The 14807-nt window shown below is 34.0% G+C and overlaps 1 protein-coding gene and 1 long non-coding RNA gene across 5 annotated transcripts in view; one reads left to right on the forward strand and one right to left on the reverse strand.

Moving 5' to 3' along the window:
- Positions 1-4752, forward strand: part of LOC143233914 (uncharacterized) — a 37604-nt gene extending 32852 nt beyond the window's left edge. Inside the window, exons 2-3 of the long non-coding RNA XR_013018396.1 lie at positions 3962-4164; positions 4617-4752. This is a non-coding gene — a long non-coding RNA (uncharacterized LOC143233914). The remainder of the gene's footprint in view (positions 1-3961; positions 4165-4616) is intronic.
- Positions 4753-4796: 44 nt separating this feature from the next.
- The window catches only part of LOC143233912 (dual oxidase maturation factor 1-like), a 39237-nt gene continuing 29226 nt past the window's right edge, over positions 4797-14807 (reverse strand). For 3 of the 4 annotated variants that reach the window (XM_076470795.1, XM_076470796.1, XM_076470793.1), the window contains 2 exons: positions 10927-11284; positions 4797-5261 (listed from right to left, as the gene is read on the reverse strand). In XM_076470795.1, coding sequence (XP_076326910.1) covers positions 5177-5261; positions 10927-11284 — 443 coding nt within the window. In that variant the 3' untranslated portion in view covers positions 4797-5176. The remainder of the gene's footprint in view (positions 5262-10926; positions 11285-14807) is intronic. The other variant, XM_076470794.1, reaches the window with a different exon arrangement.

The raw sequence follows: 14807 nt of genomic DNA on the forward strand, positions 1-14807 counted from the left end.
CAAACTTTTCTGACCGCCCCAGGTTACCTTTCATGACCCTACCAAGAAATTCGTCAACTTGAATCGGTCAAAGACTTGTCATTGTTTAAATGATCTCTCCTGTCCAGTCTTGTCCAACAAATTCAACACAATGCAATAGATGTTCATAGAAAATACACAAATTGCAACTCTAGTTTTAAATGTTAAGTTCTCCCCCCCATTGTTTTAGGGGAAACTTTAAGCTACTAGCTTACTATTAATTTGTATTTCATTATACGAAAATTAGTTCTTGAGAGCTAAATATGCATTTTAATTACTCAACGTTTTAACTTCAATAGTTGCAAGCAGATTTTTTTTAAAAGGCGTGTTTAATTTGATTGATTACTTGGAAGAAAAGACATCAGGTTCTTCATTTTCGATTGCAGATTTAGCTTCACCTGAAAATGGTTCTACGTGTTACATAACTGCTATATGACTTAGTAACCACCATCAGAAATTTTGTATTTTGCTAGTGTGTGTTAAATATATTAATTAAAAACATGCTGACGGCTCGACTTCTGCTTGAAATAATCATATTTAATTGTACGATGAATCATGTATAAGCTAATAAAAATCATTTTGACTCATGGAGAGAAAGCGCGCAACGCAATGTACAATGAAATATTCCTTGTTTATTAAATGTGTTTACCAACTTTATACTGCCATTTTTTTTTCAAATCATTTATATTTCTTCTCTAAAACTTTTGTCAGCCACTGCAAAAGCTAATTTTTTTAACTTCTGAGAATATATATATATATATTTCATAATATTATAAACAAAGTAATTATTCATGGAAGATGACCGGCATCATATATTTTATTTATCCATATATACAGAGGTTAGCACAAATAAACCTTAGTAAATATAATAGATATCCGCACGAAACGTTTTTGAATTATGCATAACCCCATTGATACTATCACGGTCGTTTAAGAATATCTTTTAATAGAATACATTTTTCTACATTAAAGAAAGATCGAAGGATTCTTGATAAATGTTTAAGAAAGACAAAGAATGAACAATGAATGCTGAATTTTGTTTAATGACTGATCTTTATATATTCGGCAGTTTTCTTTTTTAATATGCTGTCAATAAAAGAACCAAACTTTTCAACTAATTTTTGCAAGCTTTCGGCAAAATTTTATGATACCCAGAAAAACCTGTAAGCTCTAAACATTTTGATCCTGTTTCCAGTTATGCTGGTTTAAGAACAATCGTTTTTCTAGCTCTTGACCTTGTGAGATAGGGGAACAAGTTCTAGGTTATACTAATCCACGAGGGATCTCCCATACACGTCATTGTTACGTCATAATATTTTAGGTCATACTTTAATATAAATTACGTCGTGTGGGCGGACTTGTTTGTCACCCAAACTATTTTGAAACTAACCGTAGAAAAACTTGATAAAGTGAAACTCTGTATTCGTATTCTTTCCTTTACCAATAAAATGTTTTTTGTTTTTGTCTAGCGTGAGTCTGTGTAAAGATGGCACGGATAGCACTCTTTGCTAGCACCATGTTTACGCTTAAAAACACGTTTTCCATTTGGGGTTCTAATTTTATATAAGAGATAAGCTGTTCACAACGTACATAGTAGAGGTTAAGGCTTCACGACATATCGGTCGTTGGCATATTTTTTAGGTCATTCTACTACATACATGGGACATAAAGAATTATAAATTGGAAACTACCTATCAGCTTTGCTGTTTGGAATCGTTCATCATTATCTAAATTTAACTACATCTAATTATAGATGTAAACCACAATCTAACCCTAATAAATGAGAACTAAAATGTGAAACTATTCTTTATTTATTTTATAATCTCACCTACCTTGTATCCGGGAGGTATTTATCTTGAGGTAATAAAAGAGATTAACTTGAAGTTGATATAATTATTTCCCATTGTGGTATGTTATGCAAATTTAATTTATTTAATTATTATGATGTCAGAATATGTGTTTCATGATATAATGCACCAAATACTCGTTCAAAAGTGACGTTGTTTTCATTGGGAATAAATTTTCTTTTTCATTTGAATTGACTCTATTTATTTTTTTAAATAAACTAGAGGTTTACCATTGGCGAATTTATTCTTCTGTTCAAAACTAGAGGTTTTGGCGGATTTATTCTTCTGTTCAAAATTCAACATCAACATTTAATTTTCAGTTGAGTTGGGATAACTAATAAGAACAATGGGGCGGATTCAAATATGTTAAAGATTTTGAAACAATGATGTTAAAGGCTTAACACTTAAATTATACTCATAATTTGAGGGTCAGGGGTTCGAATCCCCGTCACACCAGATGTGTGTATGGGGGGGATATAATATGACGGTCAGTTCCACTATTCGTTGGTAAGAGTAGCCCAGGAGTTAGATGTGGGTGCTGATGACTTACTGTATTCCCTCTAGTCTTACAGTGTTAAATTAGCGACGGCTAGGGTAGATAACCCTCTTGTAGCTTTGCGCGAAATTCCAAAGAAAACCAAACCTTAAATTATAAAATGGCTGAAAGGTTTTTAGTCTTGAAATAAATAATATATTTAAGATTTCCTAAGAACAACTCTATATTTAATATTATTAGAAACAGGTATAGTAAAAACTTATTAACTTGATTTAGAAATGCTGAAATGCTACATTTAAAATTTTCGATAAAGAAGCTCGTATTAATTTTATTAATGAAGAATTTTAAACTTGTTTCTTCCGTTTCTCGACACCAATGTTGGGCTCAGCACAGGTTATGTAGTGTTGAAAAACTCATTCCATAATTCAAAGTTTCTGTTCCTCATTGGCAGTGGGTGGTGATGACTAGCTGCCTTCCCTCTAGTCTTACACTGCTAAATTAGGGACGGCTAGCACGGATAACCCTCAAGTATAGGTTTGCGCAAAATTCAAAACAAACAAACGAAACAGATATGTGCTTCTCTCTCCACTAACAGTATCAAACTCAACACAGTCTGGACAGTTTCAAGCTTGTTTTAAAAAGGTTTCTTCATTACCTTCTTCCAGCCTTATTAACCAATACATAAGTAAATGTAAGTGTGGAATATAGTAGCTCCTTATGGTTATTACTTCATCGTTAAAATTCACCATTACTAAACAGTAAGTGTATTTAAGGTTGTCACTAGGAGATAATCAAGTACAAATTCAATCGTAGAAACTTAATTAATCAACTCTGATCACTGAAGCTACATTCCTTATTATAGTGTTTCTTTCATTTAAACCCCCTAACCAACACACACGGGGTTTGTTTTGAATGGATATTTATGATAAGCACACTCTATTATTCTTATAAATTCAAACAGGAAATCGTTACATGACGTAGTGGGTAAACTGTGAATATAGTATATTTACACTATTATAACACCATGAATGTCTTCCGAAATGCAAAAACCAGACGTTATGATTTTTTTGTTCTTTACTGAAATATTTTTTTTTTCCAAAAAATATTTTTAAACACTACCATACAACAAAAAATTGTATGAATTTCGGGTTTTGGAAAATCGGTGGCAGTTGAATAACCGTAGCTGAGAGATATGTGATTAAATTAATATATATTACATACAATAATATTATATTTCATATGATAAGAAATTTTGCTGACATTGAGATTACCAATACTAGCTATTATGAGTGTTATACGTACTACTGTGAAATGCATTACTTAAATAAATTTTAAATTTATTTATCGACAGACAACGAAAACAATAAATATTTCCGGAGTATCGTACGTGCCAGTAATAGAAATGCTTAACACTAACAAAATGATTTTAGCAGAGTTTATAGTACATTACAGCTTACTTGTTGTTTACAGTACATTACAGCTTACTTGTTGTTTACAGTACATTACAGCTTACTTGTTGTTTACAGTACATTACAGCTTACTCGTTGTTTACAGTACGTTACAGCTTACTTGTTATATAAAGTTTCTATGCCTTTTTCAGGTGTATGGCAGTGTGATATTTACAAAAATCAATGTTGGATAGTTCTGAAGATTTGAATTAATGTTTCGAATCAAACGCTAAGCCACACAATGGGCTATCTGTGTTCTTCCTACCATGGGTATCGAAACCTAGTTTCCAGCGGTATGAGTCTTCAGACATACCGCTGTGCCGCTAGAGGGCTCTGATGCTTTGAATATTTAAAGGTAAGTATTCATTTTATCGAAACATGTGGTTAACAATCAAACACGAATAAAGACAAAGGAATATATTAAAAATTGTTGTTAAAATATTTATTTGTCATCTTCTTATACGTTTTTAGCACACATTTCCACTAAAAAAATATATATTTGTACATTTGTTTTTTTTAAGCATTATACACATAATTTAACTGTATTCAGTGACAATAAATCAATAATAACGAAACTTTTCCAAATTAACCTTGCTAACTTTCTGTTTCAAAACACTAAAGGAGTAGAATTAATAAAAATAATTTTAAACACTTAGCCAGTAATATTCAACATCTTAAAATTAGGTAAGAAATTATCATTAATGGATTTTTAAATTTTGCTCCTAATAAGTGAAAATAAATAATTTTATTTAACTTAGCTTTTGTAGCATGCTACATATGTTAAGTTCAGAACAACTTTACTTACAGAACGTTGCAGAGGAAACAGAGAATTGGAAGACATATTTATGCATATGCAATTGTGTTCGGTATCTCTTCTTTAATGATTACCGCAGTTTGATGATTTTGATTTCTACCTTCTTGTCAAATAAACTGTTTTCTTCAAGTTGTGTATAGCTACTTTGGAATTTCTGTTTCCGAACATGTTACAGTATTTAGTAAGCATTTAAGTTAGCTTTTGTAAAATTATTTGAGTTGCAATACTATTCCTCTGTATATTACAATAAAATACAAAATATACATTAGTTTCCACTACAACATAAATAAAGTATCTGGGCATTAAAACAAATTCAACACTCACAACGTTCTTACTACACATACGTTCACAGTTGATGGTTTGTTGAAAAGCACTAGATAGCATCCACGTATTGAAATGTTAACGAAGTCCATAATAACTTACATTTCAATTAAAGATTTAATAACACAACCACTGGAAAGCACTATGTATTGATTACTTCATCATTTGCTACATCTTTGTAACTCTTCTCCTCATAAGAGATAGGAACCATGGAACATAACAAATAAAGATGTCACCACAATGATGCTGCCTGAATATCAATTGTTACCTCATTCAAACGTAGAGGACTGATATTGTCTGGAACTCCAGAATGTCTGCTAAAAAATGAAATAAAAGACAGATGTATACTTAGATCATTTTAATACTTTTGCTTAATCTTAATTAAAACTTACTTTGTTAAGAAGGAAGTATATGACTCGAAATATTGTAGTATTGGACAACTTTATATTACGATGTTAAGTTTTGATGACGTTTTTCTAGGTTAAGGTTAACGCCCAGTGGTTCAGCGGCAAATTTGCAGGCTTAAGACGTAAAATTAGGTTTCGATACGTATAATAGGCACAGCACAGATAATATATGCGTTTAACAACTAAAACAAACAAACTAATAAAGCCTAAAGTTAATTGAACTGCTTTAGGATGTTAGGTTACTTTGAGAACGCACAATGTGATTAGCCTTTTACAGATCTTGTAATGCACGCGAAATTTGATTCCCACTGAAAGGTCTAGGCAGACCAAAGACACGAAAGCTCATTTGACATTAATTGGAACACTAAAGATTTGAACACTCTAAATCTAATTTCACTGCCAACTCTACATGTGTTAGGCACTCCGGCATTAGCATAGAAATAGACACCTGTTCCAGTATAAAAGAAAGTGTACTCTGTAACATTCGGCTTAATAGCAGGCATTCCATCTCACTTTTAACTGTGTACTGTTTACTAATTACTCCATTACACACAAATTTCATTTGAGTCCAGTAAAAAAAAAAAAAGAGTGATAGTTATATTTAATAAAGAATTTTGTTTTTTGAATTTCGCGCAAAGCTACACGAGGGCTATCTGCCCTAGCCGTCCCTAATTTAGCAGTATAAAGCTGGAGGGAAGAAAGCTAGTCACCACTACCCATCGCCAGCTCTTGGGCTACTCTTTTTACCAACAAATAGTGGGATTGACCGTCACATTATATCGCCCCTACGGCTGAAAGGGTGAGCATTTTTGGTGCGACGGGGATTCAAACCCACGACCCTCAGATTAGGAGTAGAACGCCTTAACCCACTGGCCCACCCAAATACTAATAAAGAAACAAACGCAAAATTAAATAAAACTTTACTTATACAACAACTCAAGCCCAAAATAAACCAATACGAAGGAACATCTTTACACCTATATTAATAAATATAATCAAAATCTTAGCACGCCCTCTACATTCCTATAATCAGTTGCACAACCTCCTTCAAACATATGGTCAGCTAACGGTCAGTTACCTCTTTCTTTCATTGTGAACCTGACGATGACCGAAGAAGGTCGAAACATTGTTCACTCCTCTACATAAACAATTTTCTCAACCCAAACCAACCGTTTTTACATGTATATTTTTCTCTACAAGTGGGTTTTCTCGTCATCACTGATTAACAGAATCCATGCCTTAATTAAAAGAAAAATATCAATATTAAACAATGACAACTGATCATTTTTCTGTAACTCCTTAGATAGCACCCATAATCAACTGAAAGAATTTTCGAAGAAAAGAAAATTCACATCTTTAAAGAGAAAAAACAATAAAAGAATTACTTCATCATATTAAGTACAACGATACTGACAAAACATACCGACAAAGCAGACCTGTTAACCGAATACTATAAAGTTCCCTTTTCTAATACTGATTCTCCCTAGTTTAATTTACAGCTCAAATAAGAAGTCGAGAACCACATTACCTCCATAACACATCTATTCTTCCGAAATTTCCAGTTGAAATAAACACACAAACATCATCGAACTACCACTACTTTTTTTTTTCAACAGGAGAATCTCCACCAGTAAAATCAAGGTTAACATTAAATTACTAATATATTCTCAAAACTGCTGGTATGAGTATTATAACTTCAATTAAAATAAATTACAAAACAACGTTTCAACTTTCTTAGGTTATCTTCAGAAGGCCGAAATGTTGTTTTGTAATTTATTTTACTTAAACTGTTAATACCCATACCAGCCATCTTTAGAATACGTTTTTCTTCAAATGGGTTTTTCGTCATCACGGATTAAATTACAAAGAAACTCTGCTCCCGGACACAATGGTATCCTCAATATTATTTTAAAATGCATCATCCAATCTTCTTTCATAACATAACTAATTTATCTTTACTGTCAGGCTATGGAAAAAGCAATATTTACAGTAATGCCGTAATCAAATACCAATAACTCAAATCCCCACAACTTCAGACCAATCAGTCTTCTTAGCTGCCTGGGTAAGTTCTTAGAACGAACCATCTCAAACTGACTGCTTTTATACTGCGAGAACAATAAACTAACATCAAACATCCAGAACTCCTTTCGTAAAGGCAGACAACACTTAACCAGACTAACAGAGTCCATTCATAGAGCATTTAACAATAATCAGGCTACTATCACCGTATTTCTCGATGTAAAGAAAAACGTTCGATTCTGTGTGGCACAATGTCTTCAGGTATTGGTAACACAAAATTAAAGTTAATAATATAATCTTCAGTTGGATATATAATTTTCTTACAGATAAAACAATTGCTTTCAGTGTCAACAGCATCATATCTCAACCGTTTAACATTACAGCAGGAGTATCACAAGGGTCCCTCCTGTCACAACTCCTGTATATTCTCTTTGTCAGTAACATCTCCTTCCAAAACTTAACGTACACATTCTTTTTTCAATATGCAGATGATATTGCTGTTTGGAATACCTCACAAGACCTCCTCATAGCTGCCACTAGGATTCAAAAATCCCAAGATATCATTATTAGATGGTATAATAACTAGAAAGTAATTTTAAATTCATTTAAAACGACAGGAATTATTTTTCGGTGTAGCCTCAATAAACACTTCAAAAATACTAAAAGGTCAAAATCAAGCTCAACAATAATGAAATAAAAATATGCCCCTCAGCCAAGTTTTTGGTATAACCTTCTATAGCAGTCTTACGTGGGCTGAACATTTCAAGCACATAAAGCAATCCATAAGTCAACGAATTGCACACTTAAGCATTAACAGGGAAAAAAATGAAGGTTGTAAGCCAAAACCACTTATCAAAATCTATATGAGCATATATTCGTCCTTTAATAGAATATGGATGTCAAATTACCTTCAACTGTTCAAATAGAATTAGAAGCAAAATCCATCAGCTACAACAGAACAGAGTCCTCAAACTGGCATTGAGGCTTTCAAAATTCACCCTTACATGTTACATATATAGAATGTAACATTGAAACAATAAATGAAAGACTAGCCTCCCCAGCACCTAAATATTATAATAAAACGGAAGAAAAGAAACCCCCTAATCCACACCAAACAACATCCCCATATAACGACTAAGACACACAAAAACACCTCAACACATTCAAGAGATAATACTAGTTTGTTTATGTGTTTTTCTTTCCAGCTCTGGGCACAGGACAGATAGAATATTCAGCGTGTGTCCTGTGAAAGTGGGTTTCCTCGGGGTTCTCCCCTTTTTCCCCACATCTAATATCTCGGTTCTCTTGGATCTTTTGATCCCAGTCATGGCATTGCATTTATAGATCCCAGCCATCAGGTGGCTCCGTTGAGATGATCTTTTGTCTGAACACTACTGACTTTTTCTTATCTTCATATTAACGCCACAACATGAAAACCGTCACCCCCACCATGGACACCACTAGCCTGGGTCTTCTCCCTACCTCTACATCCATCGAACATTGGCCAAATTCCTCAATCAACACACACCAACAACCACTGATACTGTAATCGTTAAATCCGTCAAATCTTCTATGTGTGCGGGGAGAAGGGGGATAATTTTATTTCTGAAAGTGGAAAGTGAAATATTTCCTCAAATCTAAATACCCATCACTAATTGTGTTTTTGTTTGTATGGAAAACTTCACCTTTGTCTCAAGAGAACTGCTGTGATTCTTGCTTCTTTGATAATTTTTCTTGTTGAAAAAGAGTTGCTTTTGTGTGACCTCTTGATTTAACAATTCGTAACATAGCTTCAAAGATTGAACAAGTAAGACAAACAAAAACATGCCACTCTTTGTAACAAAGGTTCAACAACTGTGGCAAACAAAGACATAACGAATAGTGAATAAAACACTAAAATAAAATTTAATTATTCATTAATATAACAGTTACATAGACAGAAATTTCCATTATTACACCTGCATTAGTTTTTAACAATTGTCTTACCATCAATAACTAACGAGTCAACCTTCCAACATGAAATTGTTGAAAGAAACCAATGTTTAATAATATACCACAAATATATACTCAGAATTGATTGTATAATGATTTAAAAACAACAACAACAAAATTAGACTGGGCACTACCTCACACATTTTACATATTCCAATGTATTACTTTATCATTAACAAGAGTGTAATATTTTACAAAAGCTAAGACCTATATATACTTTATTAAAGAAAAACATGGCCCCTACCAATCCATAATGTTACGAGCGTTATAAAGTTACAGTCAATTCCACTATTCGTTGGTAAAAGAGTAGCCCAAAAGTTGGCGGTGGATGATGATGACTAGCTGTCTTACCTCTAGTCGTACACTGTAAAGTTAGGGACGGCCAGCGTAGATAGACTTCGCGTAATTTTGCGCGAAAATCCAAAACCAAACCAAATTTACATCGAATTAGGTTCTCAGATTTAGACGTTTAATTCATGTATTACATAATGTACAGTTCTGGTTAAAAATACCAAACACCGAGTTGGAGCTAAACTCAGAATGAGGTAATTAGTGTGCTTTGATGAAGACGAATCTAAACAGAAACCACATTCATGCTGTGAAATCGTTTAACAAAGACGAGAGAATTAAGTGTAACAACACGCTAGTAGTAAACAAATATATATAAATATAGTGGTAGTAGTGGTTCAAATTTAAATACACTATCGGATGATGCAAGACTAACCTCATCCGCCAAACATGTTCGCCCATTCAGCCATGAGGGCGTTATAATGTCAAAGTCAATTCCACTATTCGTTGGTAAAAGAGTAGCCCAAAAGTTGGCGGTGGATGATGATGACTAGCTGCCTTCCCTCTAGTCTTAGATCGATAAATTAGGGACGGCTATCGCAGATAACCCTCGTGTAGCTTTGCGCGAAATTCAAAAACAAACAAACAAACTAACTAACTAACCTTATCACATACCAAAAACTGTTTACAATAATTTACCAAAAAAAAAAGAAAACAGTTTTACCAATAATATAATACTTGAACTTTCACGTGGTTTAAAGTTCTGTTTATTATTTATTTCTTATATTTGTCTTTGGAGAAAGTAAGATGCTTTACAAACTTATAATATTTATTACCTCAAAAGCGACCGACTTGGATAGTGATGCCTAAAGACCATGTGTGTTTCAAAATCAAGCTGGTTGTTTGGCAGTTGCGTACAGCAGATAGAGTGTAGTTGAAATGTTACTATTCACTACTCGTATAAGAAACCCATCTCGAGTCATTAAATAATAATTTGATTTACATTCTTATCAGATATATTGTGGCATCCATCACATACATACTATTATTAATTTAGTACATTTTTTGAAAATTTACAATACCTACGTTTTTCTCTGTAGTTTTAACTTGTTGGAAATTAATATATATAATACAGCCGAAATTGTTATATTTATAACCAACTGTGTGTAAATGAATTGCATCATTGGAATAGATTTCTTCCAAGTTAGTACTATTGAATATGTTGAAATAAAAGTTATTTCCCTTATAAAATACTAAAAAAAATCTAATTATGTACCGGTTTAAAGATGAATCTGATCCATTTCCCTTATCTTCATGATGGACGACTTTTCCAAAATATTTCAGACTAACAGCACGTTTACCATTGAAAGTTGTACTGACATCACTGTCATCGTTTTCATAACCTACATTGTCGACACCAGCTCTGCTTGTGCCTGGTTCAGCAGCATCTGCAGTGTGGGCAACCGTTTGTAACTCCAACGAAGTTTTCTCAGTTTTATTAAAAACACTGTGGTCTTGGCCAACAAAGTACCGGTAGGGAGTGTCGTAATCGACCTCCAAAATGGTGGAAAATTTGTTTGGGAATGCCGTGTCTACAATAGCAACTATTGTTCCAATCAATACAGCGATAATACCTGTATTAAAAACAATAATTTTATTTTGATAAAGACATAAACAAAAACATTCCTTTAAAAGCAGAACAATAACAGCTCCATTAGTAAGTATTGTAGCAGTCTGAAATTAAATATTTTTCATTATATTTAAAACAGTTCAAAGTTTTAAATGAACCAGTTTACCAAAATAAACTGTTTTACCAGTTGCAAAGTTGAGAAATGAAAATAATCGCTTTAAAGAAGATAATAATTTAAAGTTTGGGCCAGGAGTGTCCTAGTACTTAGCGTGTCAGAATGTGTATTAGAAGATCCCATGCTAGATTTACGATGTCTTATTTAAACTACGGAATAAATTTTTGTTATAACAGTAACCATCTATCTCACCATAAGATTAAGATTAAGAGTAACTATACAGGCGGTTGGTACTGTTAACTGTTTGTTTCCCTCTGATCATGTGTTCAAAATTAGGAATAGTTACACCTGAGCCCGACATGGCCACGTGGTTAAGGCACTCGACCTGTAATTTGAGGGTCGCGGGTTCGAATCCCCTTCGCATCAAATATGCTCGCCCTTTCAGCCGTAGGGCCGTTATAATGTTACGGTTAATCCCACTATTCGTTGGTAAAAGAGTAGACCAAGAGTCGCCAGTGGGCGGTGATGACCAGTTGCCTTCCCTCCAGTCGTACACTGCAAAATTAGGGACGGCCAGCGCAGATAGACTTCTCGTAACTTTGCGCGAAAATCCAAAACCAAACCAATTTTACATCTAATTAGGTTCTCAGATTTAGACGTATAGTTCATGTATTACATAATGTACAGTTCTGGTTAAAGATACCAAACACCGAGATGGAGCTAAACTCAGACTGAGGTGATTAGTGTGCTTTGATGAAGACGAATTTAAACAGAAACCACATTCAGGCTGTCAAATCGTTTAACAAAGACGAGAGAATTAAGTGTAACAACACGCTAGTAGTAAACAAATATATATAAATATAAATATATTTGTTGGCGAAAATTTCAAGGGATCAAGAAATAACTATACTGAAAGTGGTACACTGTACGAATAAAATCTTAAGTTTAACAATGGATAAATTTAAGTTTTTATTCTTTGTGTTCGAATATCATAAATACACTGCTGGCCAAAATCTTAAGGTCAATGAACATAAAGAAAAAATATGCATTTTGTGTTGTTAGACTCAACCACTCATTTGAGCAGAGCTTCGAAAGATGAAATAAGAAAAGGGAAAATAAAAAAAAACACTTTTTAGTATTTAATATGGAATATGAGAACAGTAGTGAGTTGCACCGCCGTCATTGCGAATAGCTGCAAACATTCGCTTTGGCATGGTTGATATACGCGTTAGCAGAAGGCTAGCTGGAATATTATTACAAGTGGTGAAGACGGCTTCACGAAGATCATGCACTGTTTGGAATTGACGTCCATTTCTATAGACTTCCCTTGCTATCCACCCCCAAACATTTTCAGTGGGGTTCAGTTCGGGCAAACACGCTGGATGGTAAAAAAAAATCACGTTATTCGGCGGGCATTGTGGACTGCAGCGCCGTCCTGCTGAAAGATCCAGTCATTTCCACCCAAACGAGGGCCTTCAGTCAATAAGGATGCTCTCTCCAACATGCCAATGTAGCCAGCTACTGTTTGACGCCCCTGTATAACCTGAAGCTTCATTGTTCCATGGAAGGAGAAAGCACCCTAGATTATGATGGAACCTCCTTCACTGTGTCGTGTAGAAAATGTTTCCGATAAGGATATCCTTATCGTGCCAGTAACGTTGGAAGACATCTGAACCATCCAGGTTAAATTGTATCTCATCAGAGAACAAAACCTTCTTCCACTTTTCTACGTTCCATGTTTGGTGTTTCTCAGCAGAGCTTAACCAAACTGTTTCGTGGTGTGGAAGGAAGCGTGGCTTTTGAAGACATTTACGGTTTTTAAAGCCTTTCTCTCGTAGATGCCGTCTTATTGTTCTTGAGCTGCATTCTGCATCCGTAAAGACCTTAATCTGGTTCGACGATTGGCTGGTGTCTTGCTGGATAACCCGTCGAATCTTCCTGCACAACGCTGGCGAAATTTTATTGGGTCTTTTAAGAAATTAGTAACAGCAGTTTTACTACGCCCAATCTCACCAGCGATGGCACGTTGAGAGAGACCTTGCTTTTGCATCTCGACAATTCTGACAAGTTCAAACTCTGTCAACATTTTAGTCTTTGCCATGTTTTTACCCAATGTAACACATGAGATGTCAGTGAAAGATGTTGACAACGCTAATGCTTGAACACAAATGACTAAATTTCGTTACGTGTTTACCGATTAACGCTTCGTTTCAGTATGGTTCTAAACTTGACCAGCTAGTATTTAGGCTAATTTCATAGTGTTCACATTTTCCCTATTAAATGTTAAAAGAGTTTCTTATTTTTATTTTCCCTTATCTTATTTACATCTTTCAAAGCTTTAATCAAATAAGTGGTTGAGTCTAACAACGCAAAATGCATATTTTCTCTTTATGTTCATTGGCCTTAAGATTGTGGCCAGCAGTGTATATTGTTGTTGATTCCTTTATGCCTACAACATCATGGCCCAGTGAATTCACTACCAGATAACATTATTTGCTTGTGGAAATTACACAGTTAATTCTAAGACTCAAGTCATAGTGAAAATATATTTGTATACCATACAATTGTTTACATGTAATTCATAGTTAAAGAAATGTTTCTTTTACAACCTGGTTAATACTTCATTTACAATGCATACGCTTGCGCTCAACTAATATTGTATGAACAATTTCGCTTAAACTAAAATGCTACTTTTTGCATCATTTCCTAATGTTCATCTACAGAGACCGAATGTGACCCAGTGGCTAGCGTGCCGGACTATGAATTTGAAAGTTGAACGTTCCTGTCTTGTTACAGTCTTCAAAAATTACTCTTTGCAATGTTGGGTCGTAAATGCGTTATAAAGGCGATTGTCAAACCCTACTATTCGGTCAACTAAGAGTAACTGAAGTGTATACGGTAGGTGTGTTGTCTAGCTGGCTGGTTGGTTGGTGTCTTCCCTCTAGTCTATCAATTAAAAATTAGAAACAACCAGAGCAGATAATCTTTGAGTAGCTTTGCATGAACATCTAAAAAAATAAGCAAGTTATTTATAGCATAATTCTAAGACAAAATAATTTTAATTTTAAAGACAATCCCTGAAAACCTTTCTAAGAGTTACTTTAACAAACACGTGATTTTACAAGTGTTGTTCATACCATCTTTGAAATTCTAGTGTATATATTATTTTTTTGGTTTTCAACCACAAAAAAAGGTAGCTTCTACATACCAAATTACCATTATATGTGTGTGTGTTTCTTATACAAGGCCACATTGAGCTATCTTCTGAGTCCGCCGAGGGGAATCGATCCCCTGATTTTAGCATTGTAAATCTGTAGATTATCATTACGAGATATGATGTTATTTGCATACTTTACTTGTACAATATAACATACATTTCAAAATTAATTATTAATAAGAAAGTAACGGTAGC

The sequence above is a fragment of the Tachypleus tridentatus genome, chromosome 12 (assembly GCF_004210375.1).
Source record: "Tachypleus tridentatus isolate NWPU-2018 chromosome 12, ASM421037v1, whole genome shotgun sequence".
Taxonomy (NCBI): Eukaryota; Metazoa; Arthropoda; class Merostomata; order Xiphosura; family Limulidae; genus Tachypleus; species Tachypleus tridentatus.